This window comes from Callithrix jacchus, chromosome 8 (genome assembly GCF_049354715.1).
Source record: "Callithrix jacchus isolate 240 chromosome 8, calJac240_pri, whole genome shotgun sequence".
Classification (NCBI taxonomy): Eukaryota; Metazoa; Chordata; class Mammalia; order Primates; family Cebidae; genus Callithrix; species Callithrix jacchus.
In genome coordinates, this window is record NC_133509.1 from 46930242 (window position 1) to 46948607 (window position 18366).

The following is an 18366-nucleotide window of genomic DNA, read 5'->3' on the forward strand; positions in this document are numbered from 1 at the left end:
GGGATGTTGGGACACCCGAGACTACCCACAGGACAAGTGGAAGAAAAAGTGGAGAGCTCAATAAGAGCTGGAGCTGTGGGAGAAGAACTGGCTATTTGAAGTTGTAGTAATAGAGGACATGGGCAAAAGGTTAGCCAGCCCCAGCCCCCTCAGCATGAGCATTTGAGCTGTAGTTTCCAAATTCTGTTTCCTTGGCAACCTGAGAAGAGTTGGCATGCTGAATATGTTAGGAGACAATTTTGCTTATGCTAAAAATGATCCCTGGATTGGGACACTTATAAAGACCTGATGGAGAAGCCATATTTTAGGCATCTCTGAGTGCAGTGATTCTTGTGGCCGGGCGCGGTTCTTGCTGGGTCCTTGGACTCAGTGTGCCTATGGAGGCATTTCAAGAGATAATGGCTCCTGCGGGATGTGAGGATTTTAAGACAGGCAGCTTATACCTGTTTTGCTCTTTATACCTATATTGTTTTGGCCTGGACTGTAGCAAACACTCCCATTGAAAAGGGATACCTGACACTGCCCTGCTGTGTTTCCTGCCTTCTGAGTAGAGTGGCTCTAAATGTGAGCATAAATATGCAGCTGAATCTAAGAAAACTCTGCACATCTCAGGGATATATCATTGCCCAAACTGAGATGCTGAAGCATGAGGGGAAGGGGAAGAATACCCCAGGCTCTCTCTTCTGTCCTCTACTCTCCTGGAACTCCTCCCCTCACTTTGACTAACCTAACCAGAAGACTCCTTGATTGTCCCAGCTTGTGGCAGCTGCTCACCATAGTTTATCATACTTCTGTTGATGGACATCTGGGCTGTTTGGAGTTTTTAGCTGCCATGAACATTTCCGTACAAGGCTTTAGTCATATATTTTAATTTCTCCTTGACAAATTCATAGGAGTTGAATTTTTGAGCCACAGGATTGATAAAAAGTTAAATGATCGACAAACATTTAACTTTTAAAGAAATGGCCAGTTTTTCAAAGTGGCTGTGCATTGCCGACAGTGTAAGAGAGTCCTCCTCGTTTCCCACATTTCCAGCATTTGGTATTCACAGTTTTTCATCTGGGCCATGGTAATGGCTGTCTAGTATTATCTTGTTGTGGTTTAATTGCATTTCCCCAGTGACTAATGATGTTGAGGAGGTTTTCATGTTCTTATGTGTCATGCACAGAGCTTCTTTTATGAAGTATCTGTGCAAGTCTTTATAGAATTTGATTGTCATGTGATTAATTATTATTGTCTATTTTATTATTTTTATTATCGAGTTGTAGGAGTTCCCGATATATTCTGGTTACAAGTCCTCTGTTGGATTTGTATGTTATGAACGTTTTCTGTCAGTTAGTGATTTGTCTATTTTCTCAATGGTGGCTTTGGATAAAACAACATTTAAAAATATTGTTAAATGCAACTTATAATTTTTTTCTTTTTGTGCCTTCTCTTTGCTTTCCCCAAGATTTAGAAAAAAATCATAGTTGAGATTATTAAAATAATTCTGTTTAAAACTGAAATCCAGTGTGGGGGTTTTTCAGGTTACCATGTGTCCTACTTCATAGCAGGTGTATCTTCATAAAAGTTTGTTAAATGGGCCGGGCACAGTGGCTCACGTCTGTAATCCCAGCACTTTGGGAGGCCTAGGTGGGTGGATCACGAGGGCAAGAGATTGAGACCATCCTGGCCAACATGGTGAAACTCAGTCTCCACTAAAATATAAAAATTAGCTGGGCATGGTGGCCTGTACCTGTAGTTCCAGCTACTCAGGAGATTGAGGCAGGAGAATTGCTTGACCTGGGAGTTGGAGGTTGCAGTGAGCCGAGATCGTGCCACTGCACTAAAGCCTGGTGCCTGATGACAGAGCAAGACTCTGACTCAAAAAAAAAAAAAAGTTTGCAAAATGCTGACTGCTTAGCATTGCAGATAACTTGATATCATTTTTTCCAAACTATTCCCTAACATTAGATTTTCTTTAAAAAATGTTTCCTATAATAATTCAGTCTCTAAATGTGTATTAGTCTGTTTTCTCACTGCTATAAAGAAATACCTGAGACTGGGAATTTATAAAGAAAGGAGGTTTAATTGGCTCACGGTTCTGCAGGCTGTACAAGAGGCATAGCAGCTTGTGCTTTTGGGGAGGCCTCAGGAAACTTAAAATCACGGTACAAGGTGAAGGGGAAGCAGGCACTTCTTACATGGGCAGACCCGGAGGAAGAGAGAGAGAAGAGAGAGGTGCTACACACCTTCTAAACAACCAGACCCCATGATAACTCACTCACTATCATGAAAACACCACTGAGGGTATGGTGCTAACCCATTCATTAGAACTCCACCCCCATGACCCAGTCACCTCCCACCAGGCCACCTCCGACACTGGGGATTACAATTTACATGAGATTTGGTAGGGACACAGATCCAAACCATATTAGGATGCTTCTAGAGATTGAAAGCTACCACAATTGAGAAATGAAGTCAAATATAAAAGAATCACTTCTTGAAATTGATGCACTCTTTTAATAATTTGCTTGGTAGAATTGTATACAGTATGAATCTTACTGAAATTCATTACTAGTTTGATCAAAGTTTTGAAAATCAAAATTACAGTCCATTGGCCAGTGCTTATACAGCATTAAGATTATAGTTTGCATTGGGATACAGAGAATAGGGCCAGCCATATCACTGGGCAGTGACAGTGTGGGGAGTGCAATAAAGGAACATGTGTGTGGCTGAGAGAATAATTTGTCCTTTGTGGGTATGTCAGGGAGTATTTTATAGTGGAAATATGCTTGAATTGGGCTCAAAATGGGTAGGAGTCTCCCTAAGGAGTTGGAGGGTTGGAATGGGAGGACCTAGTAGTGGTGAATATTGATGCACATTTGAGTCAGAGTCACAAGCAGTGGGAAGTGAGACTGAAGAGACTGACAGGGCCTAGAGCATGAAGACTTTGCACCTTGTTCTGTGACTTCCCTGCAGTGGAGTGAATGGGGTGACTCATAGCATCAAGACCAGCCAGGAGGCTCCAGCAGCAATGTAAGTTAGTAGTTCTTGAATTCTCAGATAGGTGTGTTGATATTCACTTGGGGTGGTGGCAAAATATTACAGAAAATACTTAGGGAAAGTTATAGATTATAGTCTCAAACCTTTTGGAAGGCCAAAAGGTTTTATTGAGGCAGGTTGGCATTTTGTCCTCTGAAAGCAGCCAATGGCCATCCCTAGCCCACTTGAATCACTGTAATGGTGTGAGAATGCATTCATTCATCTGTCCTTAAGTCAGGGTGTGCAGGTCAGACTCCGCAGGCAGTGAGTGGCGTCTCTGGTGGTGACACTGACATGATTGAGGCCACATAGGTGTGCATCAGTTTATTAGTCCTTAGTCCTTTTTATTTTTTTTGAGGCAGAGTCTCATTCTGTTGCCCAGTCTGGAGTGCAGTGGTGTGATCACAGCTCACTGCAGCCTCAACCTCCCAGGTTCAAGTGATCCTCCCACCTCAACCTCCCAAGTGGCTGGGACTCTAGGCCACTGTTACTGTGCCTGGCTATTTTTTTTTAATTGGGCTCACTCTGTTGCCCAGGCTCAAGGGATCCTCCTGACTTGGCCTTCTGGAGTGTTGGTGTTACAGGTGTGAGCCACTGTGCCTGTCCTATCCTTACTTTTTGAATCAGAATCTCCTGGGTGGAGGCTGGTTCACTGCATTTTTTTTCTTGGGCTCTGGAGGTGATTCTGAAGCTCACTGGAGTTTAAAAACTGCTGGTGAATGATGAGGATATCTGAACTAAGACAGTGAGAAAGAAACAAGCGCCGTGATTAGAGAGGTATTAGGGATCGGCAACTAGGTAGTGAGATTCCTGGTGACCATCTCCATGTAAGGAATGAGGGAGGAGCAGCAGTGATTTCAAAAATGCCATTCCTGCCCATTACTTATATGGCAACACAGAGCAGATGTGTGCAAGAAAGGAAGTTTAATCTTAGATACAGGATGAAATTCCTATCAAGAAATGCCCATTTTTATCACCCAGAAATAACATTAACTTTGGGAAAATATGGTTCTGTCAATATAAATATTGCAGATAATAATGAAGTACTTGCATTATATAATACTTATTCTTTTCAAAGGACATATTCAGCGCACATTTGTTTGGCATTAATATTTGTTGCATGCCTACTCATAGTGTGATGATTTTTAGCCTAGATCTATCATTATTATCATCGTTTGACAGATGATGAAACTGAAGCTCAGAGAGGTTAATTCATTTTTCTAAGGTCAGTCTGGTCAGGACCCAGGCAGGATGAAGATTCAAAACTCCTGACCTTGCCAAGTCCAGTTTTCTTCCCTTTATTACACAGCTGCCTCTAATAATATGGTCTGGCAGGGTTTTTTTTTTCTTATTATTTATACATGGTGAACTTGAAATTTAGAGAAGAGTCTAAGATGTCAAGCTCGTAGGTATCAGAGCAGGGACCAGAACCCTGGTTCCTATTTCCTGACCTTAGCTCTTTTCACTGTCTCCTGCTTCCCAGATGATTACAGAAGTTGGGTTTGTTTTCCTACTTGTTTTATGTACAGTTGGACCTTTACCTCCTAAAATGGGAAGACTTTAGAGCATTATAAATATTGCTTTGAAGGGAAGAAATATTGTTTGAGAGGCAAAGCTGACCTCAAGGCTCAGTTGCTTTGAGGTGGTATGTGACAGCACATATCCAGCCTGGGAATGATGTGTCTGTGTGTGTGTGTGTGTTTAATTAGGAACCTGACCTTGATGGTGAAAGAAATATGGAAATAACTCCAGGAGAAAAGGTACTTAGGAACACCAAAGAACAACGGGATCTGCATAAGCGGTTGAGAGAGATTGATGAAAAGCTGAGAAAGATGAAGGAAAATGTGGTAAGTCTTTCTTTTTTTTTTTTTTAAACGAATTTTTTTAGAAAAAATAGAGGCTGGGTCTCACTATATTGTTTAGGCTGGTCTTGAACTCCTGGGCTCAAGTGACGTGCCCACCTCAGACTCCCAAAGTGCCAGGATTGCAGGTGTGAGCCACCACACCTGACCATCTCTCTTATTTAAAGTTTAATTGTAACCAACAATTGTACCAAAAAGGTTTCAATCTCTTTTGATTGTTTTATGACTGTTCTCATGTGTTAAATCAGCCATGTGAATTTGTCACTAACAATGTAAATAAAAGCTAAAAATATAATTCATAGGAATTTGATATTATTCTTAAGAAATTTATATGATATAAAACATTAAATAACATATAAAACTAGTCTGACTTCAGATAGTGTATAAGATACTATCTGAAGCCAGAATAATAATCCATAATCCTAATATTCTGACAGGGACACAAATATTTACTTTTTGTGGGAAAATTTGGTAGTTCTCTCTAAAATCATCCTTATGTTTTGAACTTACAGGATTAAATTCTCCCAGTTTTTGTTCATAATTACTAACACGTTATTAGTAATTAATTAATTTTAATGTATTCCAAATCTTTCTTAGCCTACTTCCTGTTTTTCTTGCTCAGCATAAAGACATGTCATTACTGATGAGTGAAAACTCTTAAAGGAACTAAATTGTGAGCTGGTTGATACTCTGAACCTATTAGAAATGCTCTATAATATTATGATTTTTCAGCTACCCATTGCATGCTTTCAGCTGGATTTTACCTAAAATTAAGGATGTCAAGGCTGAGCTTGTGACTGTGGTCTTGCAGTAATTACCTGCAGTAACCCCTTTGGTCTCCTACTAAATTCTGTCATCTTGGGTGATGATGATCATGATCTTCAAGCCTCTTTGAGTTTCAACCAATATGAATAATTTGTTGCCATATCCTCCTGAGTTTCTTATGACTCAAAACCTTTTTTTGTCCCTGCTTTTATCACCCTTCTCTCAGAGTTGTCGCCTCATGCCTTAGCTACATATAACCTGGTTTTCATAGGATTTCTTGTCTCCAGTCACTCCCTTCTCTCATTATTCCACTTAATATGCTTCTTTGTGGAATAAGCATCAGTTGAGTGATTTTAAAATGTGATCCCTTTCAAGAGCCCCTGAGAGTGTGCAGCAATCCCATGATCAAGCCCAGCTGAACTGCCCTTACCACCTGCAGGCCACAGATAGCAGCACTGACACAGAGCCTGACGGAGATCAGGGCCACCTACTGAAGAGTTAGGCAGCAGATCTGAGGGGACGAATACATGGTGCTTCTTTTATAGCTCATTTCTATTTGCTTTGCATGGGAAATCTCATGGGTGTTATATTTCAGGGAGACCCCTGTTTCTATTTTCAGAGGGATTTTCCTGATTCTGTTGATGGGATGAAGTGGAAGTAGGAATGATTGGGAAGTGTATGGGGGCTTGTGGCAGTCATTGTTGTGGTAACGATGGTACCTTGCAAATTCGATGTGATAAATGAAATGTTTGTGGTTTGATTGGTTTTGAAAACTGTTGGTACTTCCTCTCACCCCATATCTGCCAATCCAAGGTGGACTAGACCTGCTGCTCCTCATGATCCATTCTCCTGATTTCTGACTGCTGTGGTCTGGATGTTTGTGTCCCCACAGAATCCCTGTTGAAATCCTAATCCCAAGGTGACAGTATTAGGAGGTGAGGCTTTTGGGGAAGTGATTAGGTCATGTCAGTGAAGCCCTCATGAGTGAAATTAGTGCCCTTATAAAACAGGTCCAAGGGAGCTCATTTGCCCCTTTTACCATGTGAAGACATGTCACCCCTATCAATAAGGAAATGGGCCCTTTCTAGGCACCAAAGCTGCCAGCTCTTCGATCTTGGATTTCCCAGCTTCTAGAACTGTGAGAAATAAATTTTTCTTGTTTATAAACCACCCAAAATACCATTATTTTGTTATAGCAGTCCAAACAGACACTAAGACACTGGCCATTTATCACATACCTTGAACGTGCATCTGTTCTTTTCTACCACGTCTCTACCATTATTTAATTTTTGACTCAAAACCTGGGCCCTTTAAGAAATCTTGTGTCATTCCAGCGCCTTATGAAGTTTGGCTACACTTAAAGGGATATGATAAATGTGAAGAATTGGTTGTTATCCAAGTGGAAAAGAATACGTGAGTAGATAAGAGCAATTATTGAATACCAACTATGAGCCAGGCACTGTCCCAAGTATTTTACAGATACTAAATTATTTAACCATCACAACTGCTCCGTGAGGTAAATACCACACTCCTCATTTTATAGATGAAGAAATGGAGCAAAAGAGAGGTTGACTAATTCCTGAAAGTTACACAGCTAGTAAGTGGAGAAGATAGGATTCAAATGGTTCGTGTTTAACAACTATGCTAGTACTGCCTTTCTGGGACTTGTTTTTCTTTTCATGATTTTGTTTTTTGTTAAATAAAGTGTGATACTGTTTTTACATACGCTTGTTTCTAGGATAAGGAGGGAAGGGCAAAGTTGAAGATGGAGGGAGGGGTAAGCCTTGGAGAAGAACCAAGGTACCCTTTCCCTGACTCAGGTCGAAAGAAAGGAAGGGTAGGCCAAGAGAGGCAGGCTGAGAGATGAACAGAAGGTGGGAGAGGCCAGGCTTGAATGTTCTCTATTTACCCTGTAAATTACTGACCACTCCATATGGTCAGAGTGAGAGGGTAGAACTGGGATTGAAGAAGAGAGGAAGGAACTGGAATAGAGCCACTGAGAATGAGAAAAAAGCAATGGTAAACAATTAAGTAGCCCAGGTAAGGTTGGAAACCCTGCTGTGAGATGGAGCCAGTCGGCAAGGCTGAAAGGTTTCTCTGACAGCCCTCAGCAGTCCAGCAGTCCACCAAAGCTAGAGATGAGGGTTGATGAGTGAGGCAAGGCTGAGGAGAGGTTGGGTGATTGCAATGAAAGATCAAGGGGGCAAGGGAACTGGTGGCAGGTACCTATGAGACCATAACTGAAAACAAGAAACAAATGTAATATATATATACCTCAGGTATCAGCTGGGACCCTTTTGCCTCGCTTTGACCCAGTTTCCTAACTTTCTGTACAGACGCAGAATAGAATTCCATCTGCCTATCAAAAGAATGAGGTGGGTCTATATATCTTGAAAAGACGTCTGTGATAAAGAATTAAGGAAAAAGAGCCTTTTGCAGAAGACAATGATTAGTATGATTCTATTTTTATAAAAAGAGCCCTAGGAAAATCCTGGAACAATATACATGTAACAAATGCTTAACAGTGATTACTTTTAGTGGGGCATTGAGATGGTGGGGGAGATGAAGAAAGGAAATTAACTTTTTATAACACACACTATTTTAAGGAAAAAGTATGTTGGGATTATGGGTGATTTTTATATTATTTCTTGTGCTTTTCTTTATATTTCAGACTTTCTGTAACACACATGTGTTGTGTCTATAAATAGAAATAAATCAATGTTTAAAAATGTGGAAAGCATCTGTATGTACACAGGATCATTGCTTACTGTATCTCAATAAGTGGTTTTTATATATTTAGAGAAAAAGAGTGAGTCATCACAAGGAATAATATTCAGCCTTATCAGTAATTAAAATTCATATTCAAACAACCTGTAGGCACTAGATACACCTGTTAGGCCAGCCAAAAGAATGACAAATGTGATATAATTATGTGTCAGTGAGAGTGGTGTAAAGATTGGGGCAGCAATATTTGGACATTATTGGTAGCTTTTTGAATGGGTTATTGTTTCTCCTGGAAAACAATTGGTCAATAAATGTAACAACAGCTGTAACATGATTCATATTTTTGACCTGTATAATTCTACTTTTAGGAATATTTTCAAAGTAATAATGCCCAAGGAAACCAAACAACAAAAAACCCAGGAAATAAATGTTCTCAAGAAGGGAATGTCAGTGCAACTTATATAATATTAGCCCTTTTAATACTGTGGTAGGATGATAAAAATGACAAGTACATGGATTTGGTCAATAGAAGACTTTTTCTTTCATAGTCTCAATCTCTGGTGGCCAATTTATTTCAACAATGGAGAAAGCTCACAGTACTCTAGAACTAAGAAAATGCCAATTCACTTGTTTCAAAGAAGTGTGAATTAGTAAAATATATGTTTTATTGCACTTTAGGTTCTGGGGTACATGTGCAGAACATGCAGGACTGTTGCATAGGTACATACATGGCCATGTGGTTTGCTGCCTCCATTCCCCTGTCACCTGTATCTGGCATTTCTACCCATGTTATCCCTCCCCAACCTCCCTACCCACCCTTGCTGTTCCTCCCCTATTTCCCCCCAACAGACCCCAGTGTGTGATGATCCCCTCCCTGTGTCCATGTATTCTCATTGTTCAACACCTGCCTATGAGTGAGAACATGCGGTGTTTGATTTTCTCTTCTTGTGTCAGTTTGCTGAGAATGATTTCAACATTTATCCATGTCCCTACGAAGGACATGAACTCATTGTTTTTTACGGCTGTGTAGTATTCCATGGTGTATATGTGTCACATTTTCCTTGTCCAGTCTATCATCGATGGGCATTTGGGTTGGTTCCAGGTCTTTTGCTATTGTAAATAGTGCCACAATGAACATACATGTTCATGTGTCTTTATAATAGAATGATTTATAATCCTTTGGATATATACTGAGTAATGGGATTGCTGGGTCAAATGGAATTTCTATTTCTAGGTCCTTGAGGAATAGCCACACTGTCTTCCACAATGGTTGAACTAATTTACACTCCCACCAACAGTGTAAATGTCTGCCTGTTTCTTCACATCCTCTCCAGCATCTGTTGTCTCCAGATTTTTTAATGATCGCCATTCTAACTGGTGTGAGTTGGTATCTCAATGTGGTTTTGATATGCATTTCTCTAATGACCAGGGATGATGAGCATTTTTTCATATGTTAGTTGGCCTCATATATGTCTTCTTTTGAAAAGTGTCTGTTCATGTCCTTTGCCCACTTTTGAATGGGTTTGTTTGTTTTTTTTCTTGTAAATCTGTTTTAGTTCTTTGTAAATTCTGGATAATAGCCCTTTGTCAGATGGGTAGATTGCAAAAAATTTTTTCCCATTCTGTTGGTTGCCAGTTCACTCTAATGATTGTTTCTTTTGCTGTGCAGAAGGTCTGGAGTTTAATTAGATCTCATTTGTCTATTTTGGGTTTTGTTGCTAATGCTTTTGGCGTTTTAGTTATGAAGTCCTTGCCTGTGCCTATGTCCTGAATGGTTTTGCCTAGGTTTTCTTCTAGGGTTTTTATAGTGTTAGGTCTTATGTTTAGCTCTTTAATCCATCTGGAGTTAATTTTAGTGTAAGGTATCAGGAAGGGGTCTAGTTTCTGCTTTCTGCATATGGCTAGCCAGTTTCCCGACACCATTTGTTAAACAGGGAATCCTTTCCCCATTGCTTGTTTTTGTCATGTTTGTCAAAGATCAGCTGGTTGTAGATGTGTGGCGTTGCCTCCAAAGCCTCTGTTCTGTTCCAGTGGTCTATATCTCTGTTTTGGTACCAGTACCATGTTGTTTTGATTACTGTATCCTTGTAGTATAGCTTGAAGTCAGGTAGCATGATGCCTCCAGCTTTGTTCTTTTTGTATAGGTTTGTCTTGGCCGTTGGGCTCTCTTTTGGTTCCATATGAAGTTTAAGGTGGTTTTTTCCAGTTCTGTGAAGAGGGTCACAGGTAGCTTGTTGGGGATAGTTTTGAATTTATAAATTACTTTGGGCAGTGTGGCCATTTTCACAGTATTGATTCTTCTTAACAATGAGCATGGAATGTTTCTACATCTGTTTGTGTCCTCTCTTATTTCGTTGAGCAGTGGTTTGTAGTTCTCCTTGAAGAGGTCCTTTACATTCTTTGTTAGTTGTATTCCCAGGTATTTTATTCTCTTTGTAGCAATTGTGAATGGCAGTTCATTCTTGATTTGTCTCTCTTTAAGTCTGTTATTGGTGTATAGGAATGCTTATGATTTCTGCACATTGATTTTGGATCCTGATACTTTGCTGAAGTTGCTTACCAGTTTCAGGAGATTTTGGGCTGAGATGATGGGGTCTTCTAAATATACAATCATGCCATCTGAAAATAGAGACAGTTTGACTTCCTCCTTTTCTAATTGAATACCCTTTATTTCTTTTTCTTGCCTGATTGCTCTGGCTAGAACTTCCAATACTATATTGAATAGGAGTGGTGAGAGAGGGCATCCTTGTCTAGCACCAGATTTGAAAGGGAATGCTTCCCGTTTTTGCCTGTTCAGTATGATACTGGCTGTGGGTTTGTCGTAAATAGTTCTTATTATTTTGAGATACATTCCGTCGACAACTAGTTTATTGAGGGTTTTTAGCATAAAGGGCTGTTGAATTTTGTCGTAGGCCTTCTCTGCATCTATTGAGATAATGTGGTTTTTGTTTTTGGTTCTGTTTAGGTGACAGATTATATTTATAGACTTGTGTATGTTGAACCAGCCTTGCATCCCTGGGATGAAGCCTACTTGATCGTGATGGATAAGGTTTTTGATGTGCTGTTGCAATCTGTTTGCCCATATTTTATTGAATATTTTTGCATCTATGTTCATTATGCCTATTGGCCTGAAGTTTTCTTTTCTTGTTGAGTCTCTGCCATATTTTGGTATCAGGATGATGTTGGTCTCATAAAATGATTTGGGGAGGATTCCCTCTTTTTGGATTGTTTGGAATAGTTTCAGAAGAAGTGGTACCAGCTCCTCTTTGTACCTCTGGCAGAATTCGGCTGTGAACCCATCTGGACCTGGGCTTTTTTTGGTTAGTAGACTCTTAATTGCTGCCTCAACTTTAGCCCTTGTTATTGGTCTATTCAGGGTTTCAACTTCTTCATGGTTTAGGCATGGGAGGGTGCAAGTGTCCAGGAGTTTATCCATTTCTTCCAGGTTTACTGGTTTATGTGCATAGAGTCGTTTGTAGTAATGTCTGATGGTAGTTTGTATTTCTGTGGAATCTGTGGTGATTTACCCTTTATTGTTTTTTTTATTGTATCTACTTGATTCGTCTTTCTTTTCTTGTTTATTAGTCTGGCTAGCAGTCTGTCTGTTTTCTTGATCTTTTCAAAAAACCAGCTCCTGGATTTATTGATTTTTTTGAAAGTTTTTTTGTGTCTCTGTCTCCTTCAGTTCTGCTCTGACTTTATTTCTCGTCTTCTGCTAGACTTTGAGTTTTTTTGATCTTGCTCCTCTAGCCCTTTCAATTTTGATGCTAGGGTGTAGATTTTAGGTCTTTCCTTGCTTCTCATGTGGGCATTGATTGGTATAAATTTCCTCTAGACACTGCTTTAAATGTGTCCCAGAGATTCTGTTACATTGTGTCTTCATTCTTGTCAGTTTCAAAGAACATGTTTATTTCTGCCTTCATTTCATTGTTTATTCAGTCAACACTCAAGAGACAGTTGTTCAGTTTCCATGAAGTTGTGCGGTTCGGAGTTAGTTTCTTAATCCTGAATTCTAATTTGATTGCACTGTGATCTGAGAGACTGTTCGTTATGATTTCTGTTCTTTTGCATTTGCTGAGGAGTGATTTACTTCCAATTATGTGGTCAATTTTAGAGTAGGTACGACGTGGTGCTGAGAAGAATGTATATTCTGTGGATTTGGAGTGGAGAGTTCTATAGATGTCTGTTAGGTTTGCTTGGTCCAGATCTGAGTTCAAGTCCTGGATATTCTTGTAATTTTCTGTCTTGTTGATCTAATATTGACGGTGGGGTATTAAAGTCTCCCACTACTGTTGTGTGGGAGTCTAAGTCTCTTTGTAGGTCATCAAGAACTTGCTTTATGTATCTGGATGCTCCTGTATTGGGTGTATATATATTTAGGATCATATGCTCTCATTGTTGTGTTGATCGTTTTACCATTATGTAATGACTTTCTTTGTCTCTTTTGATCTTTGTTGGTTTAAAGTCAATTTTATCAAAGACTAGGACTGCAACTCCTGCCTTTTTTTGCTCTCCATTTGCTTGGTAAATCTTCCTCCATCCCTTAATTTGGAGGCTATGTATGTCCTTGCATGCGAGTTGCATTTCCTGGATACAGCACACTGATGGGTTTTGACTTTTTATCCAATTTGCCAGTCTGTGTCTTCTGATTGTGGCATTTAGCCCATTTAAATTTAAGGTTAATATTGTTATATGTGAATTTGATCCTGCCATTTTGATGCTAGCTGGTTGTTTTGCCTGTTAGTTGATGCAGTTTCTTCATTGTGTCGATGCTCTTTACCATTTGGTATGTTTTTGGAGTGGCTGGTACTGGTTGTTCCTTTCTGTGTTTAGTGCCTCTTTCAGGAGCTCTTGTAAGGCAGGCCTGGTGGTGACGAAATGTCTCAGCAATTGCTTGTCTGTAAAGGATTTTATTTCTCCTTCACTTATGAAGCTTAGTTTGGCTGGATATGAAATTCTAGGTTGAAAGTTCTTTTTTTTTTAAGGATGTCGAATATTGGCCCTCACTCTCTTCTGGCTTGTACGGTTTCTTCTGAGAGATTCGCTATGAGTCTGATGGGCTTCCCTTTGTGGGTAACCCAACCTTTTCTTCTGGCTGCATTTTTTCCTTCATTTCAACCCTGGTGAATCTGATGATTATGTGCCTTGGGGTTGCTCTTCTTGAGGAATATCTTTGTGATGTTCTGTGTATTTCCTGGACTTGAATATTGGCCTGACTTGCTAGGTTGGGGAAGTTCTCCTGGATAATATCCTGGAGATTGTTTTCCAGCTTGGATTCATTCTCTTCGTCACATTCAGGTACACCTATCAAGTGTAGTCTTTTCACATAGTCCCATATTTCCTGGAGGTGTTGTTCATTTCTTTTCACTCTTTTTTCTCTAATCTTGCCTTCTCATTTTATTTCATTGAGTTGATCTTCAATCTCTGATATCCTTCTGCTTGGTCGATTCAGCTATTGAAACTTGTGTATGCTTTGTGAAGTTCTCATGTTGTGTTTTTTAGCTCCATAGTTCATTTATATTCTTCTATAATGTGTTTATTCTTGTTAGCATTTCATCAAACCTTTTTTCAAGGTTCTTAGATTTTTTTTTTTTTGCATTGGGTTAGAATATGTTTTTTTAGCTCAGAGAAGTTTGTTGCTTCCCACCTTCTGAAGCCTGTTTCTGTCAATTCATCAGACTCATTCTCCATCCAGCTTTGTTCCCTTGCTGGTGAGGAGTTGTGATCCATTGGAGGAGGAGAGGCATTATGAATTTGGTGTTTTCTTCCTTTTTGGGCTGGTTTCTTCCCATCTTCATGGCTTTGTAGTTGGTGACTTTCAGATGGGGTCTCTGAGTGGATGTCCTCTTTGTTGGTGTTCAAGTTATTTCTTTCTTTTTTTGTAGTTTTCCTTCTAATAGTCCCCTCTGCTGTAGGACTGCTAGAAGTCCACTGCAGACCCTGCTTGCCTGGGGATCACCTGCAGTAGCTGCAGAACTGTAAGGGTTGCTGCTGATTTCTTCTTCTGTTATCTTCATCCCAGAAGGATACTTGGCAGATGTCAGCCTGAGCTCTCCTTTATCAGGTGTCTCTTTGGATATATAGGGGTTGGGGAGCTGCTTGAAGAGACAGTCTGTCCCTTACAGGACATGAGCTCTGTTGTTGTGTGAGCTCATGTTGTTGTGTTCAGAGCTGCTGGGCAGGTACATTTAAGTCTGCTCCAGCGGAACTCATAACTACCTTTTTTTCCAGGTGCTTTGTCCTGGGAAGGTGGGGCTTTATTTATAAGTACCTGATATGCTGCTGCTTTTTTTCAGAGTTGCCCTGCCCAGCAAGGAGGTGCCATAGTCACAGTCTGCCAGCAGAGGCATTGCTGAGCTGCAGTGGGCTCTGCCCAGCTGCTGTGTGAACTTCCTTGTGGTTTTGTTTACAGAGGTTTAGTTAGAACTGCCTCAGTAGTGGCGGTCTGCCTCAGTAATGGTGGAGTGCTTCAGTAATGGCAGACTGCCTCGGTAGTGGTGGACTCCCTTGGTAATGGTGGACTGCCTTGGTAATGACAGACTGCCTCGATAATGGCAGACTGCCTTGGTGGACTGCCTTGGTAATGGCAGATGCCCTTCCCCCCACAAAGCTGGACTGTCCCAGGTCCAGCTGCACTTGCTGTGAAACTCTCAATCCAGAGCATTTCAGATTGCTGGTCTTTGTGGGGGTGGGACCTGCTGAGCCAGATCATCTGGTTCCCTGTTTCAGCCCCCTTTTTATCAATCGAATGGATGGCTCTGTCTCCTAGGTGTTCCCGGTGCCAGCTGAAATGGCCATCCAGATTTGTGTGAGGTGTTGTGCGGAGACCCGCTGTGCTGGCTGAAACAGCTGTGCTGGAAACTTGTAGCACTTTTCAGCCTGGGAATCTCCTGGTCTGGGGAGAGTAATAACTTGTTTGGAAATGTGGTGATCACTCACCCTCTGCATTGTTCTCACTGGAACTGCACTCCAGAGCTGCTCCTATTTGGCCATCTTGGATTCTCCAGCTTTTTTTTTGAGACTGAGTCTTGCTCTGTCACCCAGGCTGGAGTGCAGTCACGTGATCTCAGCTCACTACAACCTCTGCCTCCCAGGTTCAAGCCATTCTCCTTCCTTAGTCTTATGGGTAGCTCGGACTACAAGCCTATGTCACCACACTGGGATAATTTTTGTATTTTTGGTAGAGTTGGGATTTTGCTATGTTGGCCAGGCTGGTCTTGAACTCCTAACCTCAAGTCATCTGCCTGCTTTGGCCTTCCAAAGTGCGGGGATTATAGGCGTTAGCCACTGCGGCTGACCAATATAGGACTTTTAATTGAAAATATATGATACAAAACATAAAAATAAACATTTAAGCTATAACATATCAACTATGTTTTATATACATATATACATAAGCATATTTGCACATATATACTAACAACAATCTGAAGGGAACTGGAATATGTGCTATAACTTACCTTTATGAGATAATTTTTTACTTTCTATTCAGTTGCCTTTATTCCTAAAGAAAGGGGAGCAATAATTGAGGCAATTTTATTATTTCATTGTTTTATTCAAAGATATTTTAATCCATTAGCATAGTGATGGGCTTTTTGAGTAATTTAAATGAAGAGTAACAATGATTCATGATTTATCTCATTTCTCAGAGGTGTGAGTGTTCCATTGTGACAATAAGGATTTTTTGTTTTTTTTAAAATAAAGATCATTTTTGACTTCTAGGGTTAGGTAAAAATGCCTGTGATGAAGTTATATAATGATCCTACCTTTCACAAATGAAAAGAATTCAATTTCAGTTTTTGCATTTTAAATAAAGAATCGTCAATCTGATCTTAACCCATTGATCCTACTAATGATAAAATACTCTCAAAGATGTTTTGTTTGTATTGTTAGGAAAAATTTCCCTGGTTCAGGTCACTGCAATGCATTGACCACACTTTTTAGGTCTTTTTTGTGTCTCTTTTTGGTTCTCAGTTTGAACTTCATTTATTTTCTTTATCATTTGAAGTCTCTACTATTTCTGTCCACATTCTTTCTCTTTTCAGTTTCCTGGAAACCACTGAGCTTGGCCTTGTTTGTGAACTGCATTGTCATTATTGCATCAAAATGTTGAGCACTCTAAGCCCTGTTGCTGAGCGTTGAGGATAAGAATGTGGCTCACAAAGGATGATAAATCCTTGCATTCTGATTCTTATTTTGACATGCTCTTGTCATTTAACCTGGTGTAAGCATATATGAACCCGTCAGAAGACTGGAGCGTTCCTTCTGCTCAGAGAATGGGGTGGAAAGTCTACCTTCAATTGTTATACATGCCATAGATTCAGAATTCTCGAATGTGAGAGCTAAAGGGGCTTAGAGGTCATGCGGGACAGTTCCATAGATTAGAAAGCAAAGTCTTGAGCAGCTAAATGATTTTTCAAAAATAATCAGAAGCTCAACTTTTTGGATACTTCGATCTGTGAACATTTCAATACATCCAGCCTCTCTAAGTAACATCTGTGTAGTTCATCCAATTTTCAGCTAAGATTTGTGGCTACCTACAAATGTAGGCTTTATTCTAAAACCTTTAAGCTGTTACCATCCAGATATACGTCTTTTCCAAATTCACCACAACTCCAACAGACCTGGCATGTTTGTGGTTAAACAGGAAGACTAACTAGCATGCTTTGGTATTCATACATTAACAAAGGTCCGAATTGGAAAAATAGTCATATTTTGGTGTCATTGTTTAGACCTGCAGAAATTGTTTTTAATCTTTTTTTCATTTGTAACAGATTTTAGAAATGTGGATAAAATAACATTGTCACATACAATTGGTACTTTTGTAGAGTGTACAGCTTTTGTTCTTTCTGTAGGTGGTAGCAAGTGTGTGTAATAATGATGCAAAACATTTGGTTGTAAACTTTGGAGAGTGAGATTTGTACATTAACAGAGAAACATTAAAATATTTGTTCTCTTAATCATAGGCCCATTTTGAAACAAGGAAGTAGAACAAAAAATTTTCAGAAGCATGTGCAGAACGTGCAGGTTTGTTACATAGGTACACATGTAACAAACCACCATGCCATGGTGGTTTGCTGCACCTATCAACCCATCATCTAGGTTTTAAGCACTGCATGCATTAGGTATTTGTACTAATGTTTGAGATGAAAATGTTAAAAATAGTTGGATATTTTTTCATTAATTTACTTTGTTTCAACTATCATTTTAAATCAATTTGTAAAATATATTAGTAGGTTTCAGTTGCAAATTCATTTAGGAATAAGAGGTTATAAATATACTTTGTATTCTACCTATACTGTAAACATCTTAAAAATTATTAAAGATGTTTGCTTCTGGATTACAGTTTTTCACATGTGTTATGATAATGTAGATGATATGTTATGGAAGGCGTACATATTGTGATGTTTCTGAATACTAATGTGCCGTATCATGAGAGGCACCTTAAAAATGACAATTATGATAGTAACTTTGTTTTATAGTATTACTTATTTTTCCTTAAATTCTTACTCTTGAGCAGAGGCTCCAGAAATAGGTAATAAGACTAGTTAGGTTTTAGCATAACTTACCTTTGGCTTTCTGAATTAGTTTTTAAAGGTCACTGGTAGAGGCCATGTGCTGTAGGTGTGATTACATGGAACAAGTACAGGTACATGCTTCAAGAAATAAGAAAATAAGGATGTAATTATTAAGCATAATTATATAAAATAGTTATGTAAAAATTAGAATATGTGATACACACACACACACATTTAAACAGTATAGCATTGGGGTAAAAGAAAAATGTATACATAGTTAAACTTTATACTGATTTTAGAGGTTAAATTGAAGCCTGTTATTTGGATGTTGACACAGGATAGAAACATGACTATTTACAGCCTCTATGCAAATCTCTGGATGGGAGAGTTCTTGTTCTAGCTGTATGGCAGACTAGATGTTGAGAGAGACCCTGCCTAGGAAAGCAAGCCTGAACATGCTAGATAAAATATAT

At 39.5% G+C, this 18366-nt stretch overlaps 1 protein-coding gene across 7 annotated transcripts in view; it reads left to right on the forward strand.

Moving 5' to 3' along the window:
- Positions 1-18366, forward strand: part of FSIP1 (fibrous sheath interacting protein 1) — a 195680-nt gene that overhangs the window by 66814 nt on the left and 110500 nt on the right. For all 7 annotated transcript variants that reach the window (XM_035259877.3, XM_078334396.1, XM_054239743.2 and 4 more), the window contains one exon: positions 4734-4871. In XM_035259877.3, the coding sequence (XP_035115768.2) occupies positions 4734-4871 (138 nt within the window). The remainder of the gene's footprint in view (positions 1-4733; positions 4872-18366) is intronic.